Source organism: Apteryx mantelli, chromosome 2, assembly GCF_036417845.1.
Source record: "Apteryx mantelli isolate bAptMan1 chromosome 2, bAptMan1.hap1, whole genome shotgun sequence".
NCBI lineage: Eukaryota > Metazoa > Chordata > Aves > Apterygiformes > Apterygidae > Apteryx > Apteryx mantelli.
The window spans coordinates 86,107,150-86,126,405 of NC_089979.1; the positions used below are offsets into that span (position 1 = coordinate 86,107,150).

At 35.3% G+C, this 19,256-nt stretch overlaps 1 protein-coding gene across 2 annotated transcripts in view; it reads left to right on the forward strand.

Annotated features, from left to right (window-relative positions):
• The first annotated feature begins 1,932 nt into the window (after window positions 1-1,932).
• Window positions 1,933-19,256, forward strand: part of CDH18 (cadherin 18) — a 186,081-nt gene continuing 168,757 nt past the window's right edge. For both annotated transcript variants that reach the window (XM_013952442.2, XM_067292404.1), the window contains exon 1: window positions 1,933-2,160. In XM_013952442.2, the coding sequence (XP_013807896.1) occupies window positions 1,933-2,160 (228 nt within the window). The remainder of the gene's footprint in view (window positions 2,161-19,256) is intronic.

Consider the following 19,256-nt stretch of genomic DNA (forward strand, 5'->3'; position numbering starts at 1 on the left):
AGGAAAGAATGCAGAAAGGCAGGGGAAGAGAGGAAGACAAATACAAGGTTAGAAACAAATGTGAGTCTCAGAACTGCTGGATTCTGTCCCTGCTGTAACTAGATTTCATATAACATTTAGCTGTGGAAAAATCCCAATGAAATCACATTTATATTTAAGGAAGGTAATTTTATGAATTTGTTCTGAGATGGGATGCGAGGTTTTTGAGAGTCCAGTGGCTTGGTCTTTATGGGTTTTGAGGGGAGATTACGTTGCTATGGAAGTAGAAAGCAAGGTAAAATTAAACGTCTACAAATTTCTGTCTTCAGTTTCTGTAGAGAGTTTCTTTTTGAGTTTCTCCCCATCATCCAGAGACTGGTATTCTTCCTTTACTTCAGAATGCTTTAATTTTCATGACTGATGTACTGTCCAATGTCCTGAACTTGGTAATAGCAATAGGAAATATGTCCTTTATGGGTATTCCTAATTATGGCACAGTCTTGAAGTATTGTTTCATTATTCTGATGAGAAACTATACTTAGATGAATATGTAAGAAAGTATGGTCAGGCTTCCAGTATTATTGTGGCTTTGGAACAAGCATAAGGGGAAAAAACCTTGCAAACCAAAGAAAGGTTGGTGAGCTTCCACGACAGTATTTTTCCACTTGGCTTCTTATTTCTTGCTTGGTTTTTCTTTGGAGATTTTGTTGTGTTCCCATGGAACTTGCAAACAAAATTAGTTTCATAATGTTTCTGTTCACATACCTTTTAATGGCTTTCTGATATTTAAACAAAGCCAATATTGGAAGGCAGTTCTAATTCTAATTTTTGTAGATTTAGGTGCATGTTTTGAGATTCTTGACTGATTGATCCTTGATACCTTCAGATAATTGAACAAATTGTTTGCCCAGGGTAACTATTTTGTTTGAGATTCAAGAGTTACTTTTAAAGGTACTTTTGCTTAAGCACTACATCAACTTCTATGTACTTTTTTACATTTTAAATGCTATTGTAGTATAAATCTTCTCTTTTGAAGTTGAAAAAATGTTATGTTACTGGGAATCTAGGAGTTTTTGAAAAAATAATACTGATTATCTAAACATCAGTATCTGAAATTTCTGTCAGTATGAAATAATTTTGTAAAGGTCCAGTGCAATATTGTTTGTAAGTAAAGCACAGTGGGTAAAAATGCACGTTTTGACTAAAGTTCCTCCCAGTATGCTCTAATATTGACTCAGACTCAAAGCCCATTTCGGAGGCTTTCTTTCCAAACCAATTGTAGCCTTGTTTTTTTTTCACAATCTTGGGTCTCTTTACAGTATATGAAAAGACCAAGAACTCATCTGATAAGAGTTATCAACTGCTTTCTGTCTAATAACACTGTAGCAGTAATTTTATTTTACTGCCAGACTAGGTCAGTGATTTGCAGGCAAAAGGCCAGATGAACTGTTCTGAAACATCCAGTTTTTAATAATGCATACATTTTCCATAGTTTGGAAGAGACATACTAATTTGTAAGGCATTTAAATAAGAGCAATCAGAAAACACTTTTACCGAAAGGGCTGGAAAGAAGTTTAGTTACAATGAGAGTCTTTGAGGGACTGGTTAGTACAGCTGTGACTGTATCATCTCAGGTCAAAAAGCTGGAAATTGCTGGTTTTAGCGATGAGTAAGTGGCTTTCTTTTCTTTCCCTATTAGACAGAAAATGGTCGGCTGTGGAACTCTATTGTGAAGACCTCAGAAGAAATATCAATTTTTCCAGTCAGCTTTTCATAATGTAAATATAGTTTGAGCTTTCCCCAATGGGCAGCTAAACCATGAACAAGCAGAAAAAAACATTTTGGACTGTATTTCTGAACCAGGCTTCACCTTCCATCCTGGGAACTTATTAAAGGATTACAGCTGAAAAAGACCACAGAAAGAAAACCTTGAACCAGGACGTTTATCCTACAATGAGAATTACAAGTACATCTTGTATCTGCCCAGTCCTAGTTTGTCTCTGTTTTGTGCAGAGGTGTTATGGAGCTGCTCACCATGGCTCCATCAAGGTGACTAGAAATCAAACCAAACACATAGAAGGTGAAACAGAAGTGCATCATCGTCCCAAGCGTGGATGGGTGTGGAATCAGTTCTTTGTTTTAGAAGAACACATGGGACCAGATCCTCAGTATGTAGGAAAGGTAAGGTCATCGTCTTCCTTTTCCCCCCTCATCCCCTGAAACGTGACATTGATAGAGGAAAATCAGGTATCTCCTTAGGTGGTACCTCCCTTTTTTAAAGGTGGAGGCCTCTTGAGACAGGAATATTACTACATCCATACTCAGTGAACCTACCTGTCTGTGTATACTTTCTAAGTTAATTATAAGACAGCAATATGAATTAAGTAAATAGGATGAAGATACTTAAATATGATGAAATAGTGTTTCTTCCGAGCTCAGCTAAAAATGGCTGGAGTGAGTGCAGGTGATATTCTTGCATCAGATTCTGTATACCCCTAGTGCTTAAATATGTCAGTGTTAAAGACGTTTCCATACTACTTCAGGATAAGATTCAGTTCCACTTCAGGGAATATTATAAATACAGTCTAGACTCAATAGGCTATTCATTCCACTCTGAGGGAAGGGTGGAAAAGGACTCCTCTGAAGGGAAATCCCTCTGTGACTTTCTTCATTAAAAGAGTCAGGAGATACGTTACTTGCTACAACTCCTCAAGAGTTTGTGAAGTGTTTTTAAACTGTAGTTTGTCAGGATGCCAGTGACCAACAACAAGACCTGCATTTACATTTGACTTATGTAGTGAGCTGAGCTTCAGGCATAAGGTTCATTCTATCTTGCTGATGCTGTTGTTGGGTGGCCAGCTGAAGTCTGGTATATCATGTGTAATGTTGTCTGTATGAGTTTGAAATTTACATTAAAGTAATACAAAAACTGAATATATAGCTTCATAAAGAGGTGTTTGAGATAGAGCTTTTGTGCCCCTGAATATTGTCTTTCAACATTATGATAGAATTTTTTATTACTTGACTTAGATGAATCTCTATTTCCTTAATGAAAATGGAGAAAGATATTGAATATGAGGGTAGAAGCAAAATGTCTAATGGGAATGAGGGCGCGGAAAAGGAATTATTTCATTTTAGTTTGTCTTCAAGTTGAGAAACTTGAAAATTACATCTTGGAGTATACAAAATATCCAAGGAAAGCAGTAGCTCGTGAAATCACAGATGTCTGGTAGCAAGGTCTTTCAAATTTGGACAGTATTGTCTGAACTGGAAATAGCAAATGGAGCATCGATATTTAAGATACTGTTACCACAAAGATCGAAAAAGAACCCCATGATTTTGTTAATACAAGCTAAGTAAAATATGAAGTATATGGCATTTCTCCAGGTGGTAAAAAATGTTGGTTATACTGAAGGATGTTGAGATTTGTGCAGGAATTGTAAGCTGGGGAAACAACTTTCTAAATGGAGCTAACAAGTTGTGTTGAAAGAGAAACTTTCAAAATAGGTGAGGTGAGGAGGGGATATGCCTTCAGACCCATCTTAGACTGCTTAATAACCTCATGAATGATTCTGGAATAGAAGAAATACTCTGTAAATATGTGCTACTGTCTCAAAGGTATGCAGGAGAATCAAAACATTGTCTGGAAAGTGCTAGATAGCATTGAGAAGATATGGATATGGAGATACAGAGTAAACTTCAGGACCACAGTGTGATAAGGCTCTTACAGAACAATATCATGAATTTCTGCGGTACCCTGATGATTTGTCAGGTGTAAGTGACAGAGGAAGAGAAAGATCTGGTCAACAGATCCGTTATTGCCTCTATTGCCATACCTTAAAAAAGGCAAATACAATTCTAGGCTGCAAAAGTTGAGATAGTCCAAAGAGAGATAAGACAGTATTAAAGCTATTGTGCAAAGTAATGTTAACCTGTGTACAGCTTCTGATTACTTTTGGCTAAGAAAAATGGATTTATATATGAAGCAATGCAGAGAAAAACTGCTACTATGGATGGGATGGTAGTGTGGAATAAAATATGTTTGGTTATTTCAATAGCTAATAGTGGAGAGCTTTTATATTTTCTGTAAACACACTTTGGAAGAAACCATAAGGGAGAGAGAAGAGCTAGTTAAGTTAATTGAGTTTCACTTGAAAAAAATGAGTTTTTGCTGGCTGTGAGTTAATTTAGGATGGAAATAAGAGAAGATAAGTGAGGTTCTGGAGGAGCCTCCTAACAGGAAGAGTGGAAACAAAAGTCTGAAATGCTTTCAAAGTAAAGCATGCTTTTCTTTATGAAAGCATTTATAGACATGATTGCAAGCAAAAGCAGAGACCTGGATTCAGTGAGTAATGGATGGTCCCCTTCAATTTTATATTCCTGTAATAGTGTTACATTTTTTTTCATTCTCTGACCTCTTTAACAATGCCAGATTTATGGAGATAACAAATAGGATTTCTTTTTATCTTTCATGCTCAGAATGTGACTAGATGCCTTGTTTGAGGACATTTCTTCCTGTGTATTTCCCAATTTTTTTCCACCTTTTCCTCAAAGAATTCCCTATGATGTTCCATACTCTGAGTGTCCTCCCAGCAGTAGTAAGCTTGTCTTTGTAGAAGTTTTGTGGGACTTAGGAGCATCAATACTCTATTTTGCATTTGGTGATAGTTCTGATGACCAGATTTAGTGCAGAGATCAATCGTATTAGCTCAGGCATTTATTTTTAATTCAGAAAAAAGGCTGAGACAGACAAAATCTTAGTAATCAACAGAATTTCCATAGCAGTCACTGTGCATGAGTTTCTTTTCATTTTGAAGCACAGATGTTTTAGTGATGTTGCATTTAATTATAAACACCTCATCAAGGTCTCATTCTGTATGCTTTAATTTGACAAGAGGTTTTCATTTGGAGCCCCTCAGTTTATGAAAGAAGGCTATGTGCACGTTGCCCTTTAATTCTAGGCTTCTATTCACTAGCACTACTCTATCAATTCTGTCAGTTATTAACTCTGTGGACTGCTCTGCTTCACTGGTGAGAATTTTGCCATTTGATATCTGTCCTTTCACATTTTTCACACCCAGTTTGGGAGTAACATCACAAAAAGCAGTCATTACGTACAATGCTGTTATAATGATTACAGTCATTGTCATGGAAATGCCCGCTGAGGACAAGAATAGGTTAGGTCTGCAGTGGAAATGGTAAGGTTTCCCATTCTTATCATGAAATGACTGTCAAGAGGATGGATTAATTTACTGCCATCATCTCTTATACAGCAAGCGTTAGGACAACAAGTCATCATTATATTTTAATATCAAACATATCCCCACTACTCACTCATTATTTCTTTTCTCTTAAAAATTGTCATTTGGAGACTGGAAAATTGTATAAAATGAATCCATATTAGTAATGCTCATGAGGTTTTTATAGGAAAAGGAAACATGACAAAACACAGATCCTGCGTGAATGAAGTTGTGATAAAAATGAGAAATGATCCTTCTGTAGATGCTAAGTATATTCTCTGATACCTAGGTTATTGAACTGATGCTCTCTTGTTGCACTTCGGATCAATTTTCAATGTTTCAGGTGATGTTTTCCTGAACAGACATCTCCAAAAATAGTTTTATATTAAAAAAGGTATCTTTAAGTTCTTAAAACAACAGGGACTTCTTTTTCTGAAATTATGAGTTATTTGGGGAAGATTTTGTGAAAACTTCCAAAAGGTCAAGACTATCTAACGGTGTTCTGACAGACCATTCATCTGCAAATATGTGCCTGCATATGCACTGGAGAAACTGAGGGAATTTAATCAAGGAAGAACAAATATCCCTTTTCAAATAAGCAAGTGAATTCACAGAATTGAGCTCTCAGCTAGAAATCATGAGGAGCTCTCCTGTGTGTTGTGTGTCTCTGATGAAAAATATCCTAATGAAAGCATAGCTTTGAGCTTCGAAAGAGGCAGGGCTACTAAGTGCTCAATGGCTTGGTAAGGAGTTGGGTACCACCATTTTATTCAGTGCAGCAGCTCAGAAGAGCAGATTCTCCTGAGAAAATCTAGAAGAAAATGTATAGTATTGCTGCAAGCTTTAATATCGCTTAGTTCCTATGGTGGTGAAGTATGGCTTGAGTTTCCTACAAGCTTCCAAGTTAGATAATTCAGGATACGGAAAACAAATAAATAAAGAACTTTAGGAGAGAAAAGAGAAACAGAGGATGTATTTCAGTCCATAACATTCTTCATTTTGAATGTTGACACATCTTTGTTTCCCGAATGTCCTGTGATATTTTTTGAAAGTGAGTTGTACTGGAAGCAGTTCATAACTTCACAGTCACTGTACTTTTTACTTTGGAGAGAGAAGTAAATGTGCAGTGGTAAAGGGAAGATCAGTATTGGTCTGACTTTGGAGTGAGTCATGCCTTTAAAGGGAATAGCAGAGGAACATAAGGAACAAGACTGACAAGTATGGACCCTTTGGATCTGTAACATACTGAATGCAGGCTTCTCTCAGTCCACTCCAAATGTCCTCTAAAGGGCAAATAAGAATGGTGCTTCAGGTATTCAACTGAATGTAGTTTTTCAAATGCATTTTTCTCCCCAATTTGGGGTGTAGAGAGAGTGACATTTTACTCCATTCTCATATTTTTACCTGTAATTATAAAACGCTTTCAGATTTATGTTGATGGATGACGTAGGGAAGTATAAGCAGTTGGAAATGCATGTAAATACAGAAAAGGGAAGAGGGAAGTAACAGCTTTTAAAATGTCCTGAAATGGTTATACTGAATACTATATAGAAAAGGAAAAAAATCCCAGTTGTTATCTTAGACTTTCAAGGCAGTAATTCTATTTTTTATTTTTTATTTTGGTCTCCTTGAAAACAGAAATAAAGCATAACAAACTGGTCATTCAGACTTCCTTTTCAAGATGATATGATGGCATAACACTGCAAGAAGTTAGGTCTAGCACAGGGGAGAGAATATAATGCTTCCTTGGTCATATAAAGACAATTTCTGCATCTCAGATTTAATGACAGTAATGGAAAAAAGTATACTTTAGAACTGCTAGGGAAGAAACAAAAGTTAAATTTTATAACTAAAATGCATTTGTTCATTTTTAGAGGCTTATATAAAATAAAACACATCAGCTGTTTCAGCGTTTTCTACATTAGTAAGCTGTTCCAAAATTTATTCTAATGGATTGGGAAAGTGTTTTTCTTTCATGAAAATGTAAAGGAAAATCTAGGTGTTGCAGTCTCAAGATTTTGCACAGGGCTTGTTAGTTACCTTCGTGCCTTTGCAGAAAAGAGTGTAAGCGGCATAATCAGTGTCTAGAATAAAGTGTCCCATTTTATACCTTTAAGTTCCTAATTTCACAAATGATAAATATAAATAAAGTCATTTCCCAGCATCCATATGTAGGAAAAGCGTAATAATAATAAAGTAACAACCTGAAAATTCAAACCCAGTTATTCCAGTTCCTTCATTGACTTTGGGTGCTTCTTAAAAGTTTTGTGCCAGAATTGGCCTATGAAGAAAAGAAAGTAGAAACAAAAGGAAAGGGTTTTGGCTCAAGACAGTAATAGGCATTGAAACAACAAATTTCATGTGTCTGGTGTGAAACAGTTTTTTATTCATGTTATTTTTAGTTCTTTCAGGGTTTTAAAAAGGGAGAAGAACAGCTTTCAATTAATACACTAAATATTTGAGCAAAGATTTTAACATAACAATTTTCAATTCAGTTTAAGACTGAGAGATCTGTCCAGCTCCTTCAAAAGAACCTCCAAGCAAATCCAGGAAAGACTGGGATTAGAGACATTTGCACTGAAAAAGTAGAGATTTATAGTTTTAATGGATCCTTTTTAATTAAAAAAAATCATCATCCTTGTTAGAGCATTTCCGTTGTGTTAGGTCATTAAACCCAGATTTTATAGTACTTTGTATTTATTGAGAAATTTATGATTTTCTGGTCTCTGATTGCTCAGGTCCTGGTTCTTGCCACCCTTACTATTGCTAAATGTCATTTTGATTCAGTGCCGTTTAAGTAGATGAAAGGCTGACACTGGTCATACCAGACAGCGCCTGTTTGCTTGTTCATGGTTCGGTGTCCTTCCTTTGCTCAGGGAGAGGACTACTGAGAAAACCATCTTACTGCTATCAGCAAACCTGAGGTCAGTATTATGCAACATTATACGGTCCTATCTCATGTTAGTCATCTTATTTTCTGCTTTATTTTTATGAAGAGCTAGTTCAAGACTGTTGCCACCCCAAAAGCTTTTCATAACAAAAATGCACACGTGTACTTGTTGTTTCTTGAGTCGTGTTGGCACAGTGTGCCATGTTGCCTCCTCACTGCTACTAACCCTGTCTCTATTCACCAGCTATTACTTGGTTTCTTTTTGAGAGGACGAGAGCACATTACTCAAATTCTACCAGGCACAGAACACTGTGGGCCTTTTTAGTTTTAGCTTTTATTTTTGCATTGGAATCTCTAAACATTCAAAGGTTATTTGGGGGAAATTCAAACTGAAGAGAAGAGAATGCTTTCATCAGTCTGATCAGTCTGACTTTCTCCCAGTAAGTTCAGCCATATCAGAGATTTCCTGAAGCTTAGTACTTGCATTGGAGTCTTTTGACAGAAAATGGCTACATACAGACTGACAAGGACGTTTTGACTTGACGGACCAAACAAACAGAAAAGCAGGAATGCACTGAAGTTCAGTGTTAGAACAAAGGCATGGGGTAAAGTGTTCACCTAGTTTAACTTCATTTCAGTAAATGTGTAATTACACCATGAATAAACTTGGCATTTTGCATCAAAACAGCAACATTGAATCTAATATATAGGAGGAATATTGTTTTTGTGAGGAAGCTTTATACAATCTGTCAGCTTTATATTGCAAAATATCAGTCTGCTTTGTGAAGACTGGTATTTCAATTAATAGGTCAAATAAGGTGTGAGGGTGATCTGTCTTCTCTGATATTCTTTATGCACTTAAGTCTGTAAACAACTTGATTCACTTTTATTCTTTACTTCTTATCCTTTCACTATATGGGCACTTGCATGCTTCTTATCTGCAGCTGAAGTTCTGTAACTTTTAAACATTCTTTCCACTGAATTAAAAATATTGATGAAACCAAGATCTTTTAGATGAAACTGCTATATTCTCTCTTCAACTAGTCACAGTCAAGTAAAGTAGGCTAAATCTTGTAGCACACCGGCTTCTTCCTGAGTGAAAGAAATGGGTTCTTCAAAAACTGAGGCTGTCTTGTGACTTCAGAATTGACTTGTAATGCATAAGGGATGTTGCATCCTGGACCACTCTTTGGAGGACGTAAGATATTTCAGTCTGTATTTGTTTTCTTTTATGTCCTTTTTGAATAAGGGATTCTGGCAGCCTTGTTCATTTTTCCTATTTGTAGTTGCCTATAGCAGAGAGTAAAACTTATTTGATATGTCGAGTCAATTTTGTTTTTCTTCGTAACGTTAGAGATCAATGATAGCTGAAGTCTGAGAAATGTAAGGTCTTATTACAAATATATCCAGTTTCATAAATAATTTTTTTCTAAGTGTTGTTTTCAAAGCATTTAGATTTTTGGCTAGACTGCTACTGAATTTTCAGCTATAATTTCAATAAAATGATAATAACTTTTAAGCTGAAGATTCACGCTATTAAAGGTTTTTGATGAACAACTTATGCTGAAATTGGAAAATGTAGCTCTATCTGTGTTGAGGTGTGACATTAATTTATTTCTGAAAATCCTATTTAGCATTCACATTACTCCCAAGTAGGCCTCCTGCGTCCTGAGATTTGTTCTTTTTTTCCTGAAAAGAGTAGATTTTTTGGAAAGTAAATATGAAAGCTTGGGGACAAATATGAAAACAAAGGGGTTCCATGCCAGGGTGACTCTCCTTGTAGTGAGAGTTAAGAATAGTGTAAGGTACTCATGCCTTCTGAAGAGGCAGGTGCATTACTACAGAGTGCCTAAGAGAGGATAAGAGCAGGGAATGCGTCAGGACAGAACAGTATATGGAGTTAGTAGTGACAACTGTTGAAGAAGTTTCAGTTAGTCAAAATTTGCACTGCTTAATCTTTTGTGGGATGCTTTAAATTTAACTTTTGTGTAGAAAATAGGCAGATGTTATTATAGGTGTTGTTATAGGTGCGTTTCTGGATCTATTAATCAGAAAACTTGGCAATAATGTTTTTGTGGGGAAATCAAGTCTTGTCTAAGTAGAAAGCCTTCCTACTTAAGCTATTTAAATTTTTCATTTATTAAATAGTATTACCTTTCAAAGTATGGCAGAAGCTGGATATTGCTGAAGTTCTCTGTTGTTTTTTGTCTCTGTTGGGTGCTTCTTTATTTGTTGGTAGTTTTTCTGTTGACCACCCTCAAACTACAATTCTGCAATGATGGTTTTTTTTTTTTTTTTTCTTTTTTTTGACAAAAAGGTCAGTGAAGACAATAAGAACAGCTGTGACATTGAGAAAAGTAAAATTATCTGGCTTAGTGGTGGTGAGGAATATGCCTGTATTTTAAATGTCTACACTTTTCTCCTGATTAAGTCACTGGGAAGGTTCAAAGCAATAGAACTGAGAGAATCTTACTTATTTGTCATGTCTGTGTGACATGACCATTCTACCTCTCATAATACTGGTTCTTGATACAAAGCCTCAGTGATGCTAATTACTTCACTGGCGTTGAAGTGTCAAAAGCAGGGAATCCCTGCAGTGTGGACAGTCTTAATGTTTTGGAATACACAGATCTTATGCATGTCAAAAAGTCATAGAGGGATATAGGTGGGGAATAATAAGAGTTTTAATTGACCCTTTAAAAAAATTGATTCATTAGAGCTGCAGTGTATTTTACAGATTTTTGACAGACACCTTTTGCCTCTAAAATGAAATAGAGTATTGCATGCAGCCCAAAGGAAGATGAGTTCCATTAGGTTAGAAGATGAAGGGAGTGAGTTTGTGTTCAAAGTGAATACTAGATACATATTTTTAAATTGTGCTTCCATACAATATTTATGTTAACTTACAACATGTACTATGTAAAGTGGATAATATTTGTTTGTATTCAAATATAAATGAAAAATATCTGAAAGCAGGAAGTACCATGAGTACTCAAAATCATAGGTATATGTAGTACGGTCGCCGGTGAATTCCAGTGAAAACTTGCTCTGCTATTGTTTGTTTTTTCTTGAGAAGTTTCTAGTGTTTTAATAATGTTCTGACTTTCCTTCAGTCAGAGCACTTACATTGAGATGATAATAGATTTTTCTCCTTTATCTAGCCATTTTTTTTCACATCCCTTATAGGAAATTATGATCCTTGAGACCACTAGCCTTCTGTCAAATTTCCTTGGTATCATCCAACAGTCCAAAAGTCATGGGCGCCAGGGGCGCAAACACAAATGTATAATGATGCTCAGAGGCTTGCTTGCATAGGCACTGTGTCTAATTGGAGTCAAACTTGGAACTACTTTCTTTGATCACCTAATGTGTGATTGCCATGCAGTTTTCAGAAGGCAGACATTGTGTTGGTTTAATACTGCTCTTCTTAGCTGTCACAGTGACGTTTACACAACATACAGAGTTATGGCACTTCCATCAAGCTGTTATGAAGTGAGTACAACTTGGCCCATTGTTTCTTTCCTGTTCATGAAAAATAAGTGATGAAGGGCTTACTCTTTACTTTGTCTTAAGTGGAATTTGATTAAGTATTATCATGTGTCCTTACCGCCCTAATAGAAAACATGTTGTGTGTGGCACAAAGATAATGATTCACAAATTTGGTATAGTACATCTTGCCTTCCCTGTTACTGCATCTTTACCTTATGCGATACTCAGTATGCATGGCTTCTGTCAATCGTTGCATTAAAATTATGTAAAATCTCCAAAAGATATAGTTTATATATTAAAAAGTAGAACCACGGAAGAGGCGATATATTATATATGTTATATATTATATCTATTATATCTATAATATGTGTCAATGAGGAAACACAGATAACTCTACATCCTTTTATATTCAGGTCTTCAACATGGTAACTTTGTTTTTAAGAATATTTACCATCTAATCTTAAATCAATAGGCAATGAAGCTCATAGGCTGGCAGCCTCAAGCATGAATGGACATCTCAATTACTTCTCAAGCGCCTTCTCAGCCTTATTTTGGAGAGGTATTCGTTCATGCTCAGCAGCTTGTGTAACTTTTCTTGCCCACACTCCTTTTTTTTTTTTCCCTAAGATGCTGCTGCATCATTTGGCTATTCAGTATATTTTATCAACTCATTCACAATGCCTTTATAAAAAGGACTGTTAGTTGAACTTTTACTTAGCTTTTTTTTTAATATACAGTGACAGAAACACTTCTGTTGCATGGTTGAAGCTCTACATTCAGTCATGCTAAATATTTTGTACTAAGCTATACAGAATTGGAAAGAAAAAGGAAGCACAGGAAGTGCTTCATCTTCATTTGGCAAACAGATACAATGTGCGTTAACAAACCTGTTAAGTATTTTCTCTCTCTCTCTCTCTTTTTTTAATCTAGAAGGATGTGACAAGTGAAACCATACAGAACGTGATTTAGCAGGAGATTTTCTAGGGTATTTTTCTAGGGCGAAGATTGTTGTAAGAGAATAGGGATTTCAGATCCAGAAGCTTACTAATATTTCGTCTCAAAATGGCTGAAAAGAAATGTAAGCATGAGCCTGCAATTTTCTTGGACTCATAGTGGGATTTATAAACTAGTGTGTTGTGTATGGCACTACAGGTAGTAATTCACAAGGTTGGTTTGGAATGCATTGTCTTCTCAGCAATTGCTTCTTCAACTTATTAGATACTTAACCTTCGTGATTTCTTTAAGTTGTTTTATCAGAATTATGTAAGATGCCAAAATTATATTTATTTGTGTTCCAGAACCCATGCACAATTTTTAATGACAGTAAAAATGTCAGGCAGTAAGAAATGAAGCAGATCTAATATGTAGTTTTAAAACTTCCATATTATTTCTAACTGTTTCTAGTCATATAATATTTATGCAGTTTATGAAACTAAAATCACAGTGAATTTCCAGATGAATCACATTTGTAATCATTTCATTTCTAAATTACATAGAGTATTTTCTAATTATAGTGGAAATCATCAGTCTATGAAACATGAAAGAACTATTTCAGATTTTATTTTCTTATCAGGATTAGTTTTGGTTGATTCTTGACAAGCAATTAGTTTTCATTTAAATAGTTTTTCCTACAAGTTTATCAGCTGTGACTTGAACATTTTTTAAATGACAATGAAAACACAAACACCTTTGTCTGGAAAGAAGGAAAGGATCTGATATCTGCATTCAGATTATGCTTAATTAATTACAGCCAGAAAGCTGAACAGTAGTTAAACTGTATATTTGGGGCTAGAACAGAATGCCTTAAAAAGTCATCTCTGTATTCCTGTGATCTTGGGCCCATTTGCTAAGGAGTCCATTCTCTCCAAAAATTAGATGAGCTTTTTTGGAATTGAGGCTGCCTACATGGAGCTGTTCAAGACAGGTAAGCAATTAAAGGACTCGGGCTGGAAAGGATAGTTGCAAAGACATCTCTGTGCAGAGAGAGATTACTAAAGGATGTGGGGAATAAATTGGCCAGACAACTTGCTGTAAGTCAGTTTATCACTCGAGCAATAGTGTGGTTGTCTGAAATGTTGTATGTTTTTGTCCAGTCTTTATTTTTCCTGTTACAGTTATTTGAAATTCTCCATTAGGTTCAAAAAAAAAAAAAAAGAAAAAATCTCTATCGATGATAGTTCATATTGATAAATTTACACTTGAGACTTACTTGGTTTTAGAGTATAATTAATTTGTGTGGCATGGAGTATTGTTATGCCATTGTTTTGATTTCTGATACCAGTAACTAGCTGTTGGCAGTTTGTTTGTTTGTTTTGTTTTATTATCTTGCAGTGAATTAGTATATTTTCTATTTAAGTTATCACTATAAATAATAGAGCTTTTCAAAGAAGTCTCATATAAAAAGAGATACTAATAGTTTTACTGAAGAGATTTTTCATGTTAATCAAAAGACTTACTTGAACCATTCTTGCGCTAGTATGTTGATAATTAAAACAGGTGCTATCCACAAGCAACTCATGCTTTGAATTAGGAAAGCCTATTTAGGAAGAGATTTCTGTATATAGTTACAAGACAAGTAGAAATAGTTGTAATTAATATACATATAGACTCTTGGAATGCATGCTCCGTTTATGGTTGGTTATTTGTTTTATAGATTTTTTTTTAATATGTTGGTATTCCTCTTTTTATTTTACCATTTAATATTCTAAGGCATTGCTTTTCTTCAGTGATGACTAACTGAATCATACAATTCAATAATATCCTAAAAATCTGTAATTGGGGACCTGGTAAAACTTGACAAAAGCAATGTTTGCACAGCCTTGATATATGAATATTTGCTGTCTGAAAGCTTAGAGTCAAATCATGACAAAGTAACTGTTTCAGGAAATAAAAGAGCATCTCTATGGGCATTCCAGATGTAATATTAAAACTACTAGAACATTCTCAATGCTTTGTTGACAAGGATAACAAGTTGCTGATGCTGTTTTGAGATAGCCTGTGAAGAGGAGAAATGCAGCAGTAGTGGGAGACTTCCCTTATTTCCCAGAAGACAAGATAAATTTTACACTGAGGTTTAACTCAGTATCGAAGGGTTTTAGTCTTTCATGGCTGCTTCATGAAAGAGCTGGTCAAGAAATCTCTAAAAGAAGAACCAAAGCTAGACTTGTTCTCTCTTAAGTAATGCTTAAAGCAAATGTGAAGCACCTGCCAGAAAGGCTTGAAGGGCTAAAGGAAGTTGGAATGACTAAATGGCACAGTATGGAAGGGAAATAAAGGCAAAGTGTCTTTTAAAGTGTGTGGTTGTTTCAAAAGGAGAGAAACAGAAAGAGCTGTGAAAATTTTGTAGGTTAATTGTAAAGCTCAGTAACACATGTCAAAAGAAAGTTTGAGAACAAACAGCAACAAAATAAGCTAATAATAAATCCTTCTTTACGTACATTAGGAAGAGGAAGGCTGTCAGAGTATCTGATGTGCTGAAAGAGAGGCAGGGTATGAAAGGTGTAAAAAGAGTAAAAATAAGGCTGTAGCAGGAAAAAAAATTAATTTCTCTTTACCTTGGAAGATCTTAGGGTGAATAGTCAGATGACAAATATCATTAATAATACAAAGTTACTAAGAATAGAAAAGTGGAAAGGCCAACCATAAAGAAATGCCGCAGAAGGACCTTCTAAGACTGAGTGAAATTCAATGTAGATAAATGTAAAATGGTACACATGGCCATCAGCAATTTTAACTGAGTTGACAGTTACCGCTCACTAACAAGATCTTAAGGTTGTATTATTCTGATAAAAAAAGCCCATTGGCTCAGTGCTCAGAAAGAGTCCAAATGGGAAACTGGATATTAGAAATTCTTAGGAAAGGGAAAAAATAATTTTACTAATTCTCATTAGCAAGTAACACCGAATATCATTACTGTATAAATCCATAGTGCATCTGTATCTTAAACACAAGGCATGCTTCTGATTTTTCTTTTCCTTTTCCCCAGTCTTACAGCAGAAACATTTCCAGGAAGGAAGGGCTAGAAGCCTGATCAAATGTATAGAACAATTTCTAAATGAGGAGTGACTAGGTAGACCAGCAAATTGTCAAGCTGTAGTCTTTATTTCAGAAACTCTGTGTTCAGTTAGTAAGTTCATCCATGTTCTGGGATTTCAATGCTTATTTACAGCTCTTGACCTTCTGAGTACTGGATTTTTTATGAAAAGAGATTACTTTCTTGGAAGCAGTACAAGGAACAGATGAATAAAGCAGGACTCTTCTGACTGAAAAAGAGATGACTTAGAGTGGATTAGATAGTGGCCTATATAGTCTCGGATAGTGTGAGCAAGGTGAACCAGGAATGATTTTCACTGTCTTTCCCTTCCCTCCTACAAGCAGTTGGAGTCATCCAAAAAATAAGCACATGACAAGCTAGAAACAAAGGAAACAATGTAGTGCTTCACACATTAAATTAGTAAAACTGCTTGCTGTAGGATTCTTTGGTAGTTAATGCTATATCTTATGAGTGAAATGGTGAAATTGTATTTTAATGTTCGTAATTACTCCCTCAATATCTAATCAAGGTATTTCAGTGAGTGAAAACTATGGCACGTTGAGATTAAGAGCAAGCAGGAGTTTGACAGAAAATCCATTCATTCAGGAAGTAAGAGCTGCACATCACTAAATATGGATAGCTGAGCTTCAGCTCAAATAAACGTTAACAACAATCATTTCTGCCAGTCGCATACCTGTATCACAAGGTTTTGTGTCATATTAAATATTATTCCAAGCTTGATTGTGTCAGAGGCTATTACTGATGAACTCAGCATTTCCAGTCCATCCTCCCTTCTTTGATAACTATTCATCTATATGTCTGAAATAGCATGAGCAAATTTTGCTTTTGGTTTTATTTGGAGAAAGTAGTTTCTCCATTTTTCCTCTATATTGTCTGAAATCGTTGTGACATATTTCTTTTGGAGCCTAATGAATCCCTTTGTCATAGATAGTTTTCATACTTGAAGGAAACTGGCCATTTACATGACTCATTCAAAGTTGGTTTTTATTTAATTTATTTATCATAAGGATTATGTAAAATTAGGATTTAGATCCTAGGTAAAAGCTGAAATATATATATATACATGCATACACTAATTTTTTTTATAATGTTAACTACAGTTTCTATAAGAAGTAGATCTTACATCTTAAAATTGACTGCTGATCTTCAATAGCTCCAATTTAGTGCTCTACTTGGTTTAGGAATCTAATTTTGTTGTTGACTTGTTTGGTTTGTTTCTTTTTAGTTTTGATTTCAGAGAGTAGGTATTTGGTACTTTCTGAAAATCAGACCCCACTGAGAAGTCTCCATGTAGGACCCCCAGATCTCAGGTACCCTGAATTCTCTCCTTATCCATATCCGCTTCATTTAAAGTTTTGTGAGATGTGAAAATTCTGTAATTGCTTGTAATTTTGGCCACTTTCTTACTTGTTGAATCTATTCCAGAGACTTAATAGTTTCCTATTAAAGAGAAGTTCCTCTGTTCCTCAAATATAATGGCTTCTCTGACTTCACCATGGATGTTGATTCTTAGTACAATGGTTAAAACTATCAGAAAGAATGCACATCACCTAATTAAGCAGCATATACTAATATATACTAGACTGGAAATCGAAATGCCAAGGTTCATTCTTTTGCTAAAGACTTGTAATGCTAAGGAGCAATATGCAATACTAGCAGTAAAACATAGTAACCTTGCTGTGGCTGCTTGTTCATTTGACCTATTTTGATTTTGCTTTTGGAGAAGAGACCCTATCTTACTATGTATTGTATACGTTGTCTAAGAAAGTGGGAGCCATGAGGGCCTAAAGTAATATAAATACTAATCTTTATTGCTAAAGGTGCTATTTTAGCAGAACGTAAGTAGTTCACGAGGCTTGTACTGACCATTTACACTGTAAACAGACATTCTTCTGGATATTTCGGAAGTGTTCTAGCTTACGTGATATTAGTATTTATCTGTTTTTCATTTTATTTTCTATGGGAGAACAATATGTTTTTCTCTGACAGTATTGTGTATGAAAACATGATGAAAAAAAAATCCCCAGGTGGAAATGGGATACGGGAGTGTCAGAACACACAGCTACCCTGGGGAGAATGTAAAAGTTTTCTGTCTGTCTCAATTGACACTTTTCTAACCTACGGTTTCTTCAGAATTGCTAGAACACTTTCTGATTTTCAAAATCAATGTTCTTTCTAAAAGTATTGCTAACATAGAAAAGATACTACTGTTATTCGGTAACTGACTGCATCATTGTAATGCTCTAATACCTCTGTAGGTGCAGATGGTTTATTAATGGTTTATTTAATGGTTTATTAAACTAGAAACATTCTAAATGATATTGCTTTTCATCCAAGAAAAATTATCTGCAACATTTCAGTCTATTGAAAACCAAATAAATGTTGAAAAGAAATCTTCTTAGTGAATCAATTTACAGAGAGGAGAACAAGAGTATTTCTGTTGCCTGTCAGCCGTTCTGTTTTACCTTGAATAATCTTCATTTAAAATGCTCCTCATTCCTCACAGTATTCCCTTCTGCTTTATTGTTTCCAATCAATTGTTATTGTGTTTTCCAACATCTGCCTCCCTCCCCCAATAGCAGTGCTGTTAAAGAAGTGGAGAAAAACTCTTTTTTAGGCCCATTGAGATCCTGCAGGAAGGCTTTCTCTTCACTCTTAATTATTCACCCTTTTTGAAATTTCACTCTGGGATTACAATTCCCAGTTTTCAGCAATTCATCACCGTGTTTAGTGTTTCTAATCTCTCTTTGTGTTGTTGTACCTCAGATTCTAAAAGTTCTCCTTGTTCTGACCTCATGCAGATCCTTTGGATGTTAAAAGATGGTTTAATCTTTCTCAGTGTCATGTGGCAGTTGAATAAAGATCATGTTAACCTGTGAGCAGAATAGCATATAATAGCCTATGCACTAGTATAATAGCCTACGGATTAGGAGTAGCTGAGTGAAAGCTCTTCAATGCACTTTTCTTTAAACTTTTTTTATTCTGAAGCATAGTAAATGGGAAGATAATGTTTATTTCAGATCTATATACTACATGTAGTAAATGCGTGAACTGCTAATGGGAAGCAAGATAGAAAAACTGTAAATGATTTTGGTTTATGTTGCCTCCAGCCTAGAGAACGTGCAAGTGTCTGGAGTTAGAGTAAAAGTGCATGGGAAGCACAGAACACAGCTTATAGTAACAACAGAAACTGCAAGTTTGGAAAGAACATACCGAAGTGGCTCTGTTCAGCGTCTGTAAAAATAAATCTCAGACCAACCAGAGTTTAGGCATAAAATTACAGCGAATTTATTTGGTTACCCTTTAGGATACTTTATCAATATTTATTGAAAGTCTTGTGATTTGGGTCAGCTTTTTCAGTTCTGTCCCTCTTGCAAGAATATATTTGCAATAATATATTTTTTTTCTTGCAAGAATATATTTTTAGGCATTTACTTTAGTCATTTCAGACATGTCTGAATTTCAAAACAAATTAAAATGCTCACCTATCAGAATAACATAGGTCATTTGTGTTTACTGGTGATGCAGAACGCTTTTTGTAATTCCAATGAAGTTACCATATCTACATATCCACTAAGATTTGTCTAGTTTTTTTCTTCTTCGT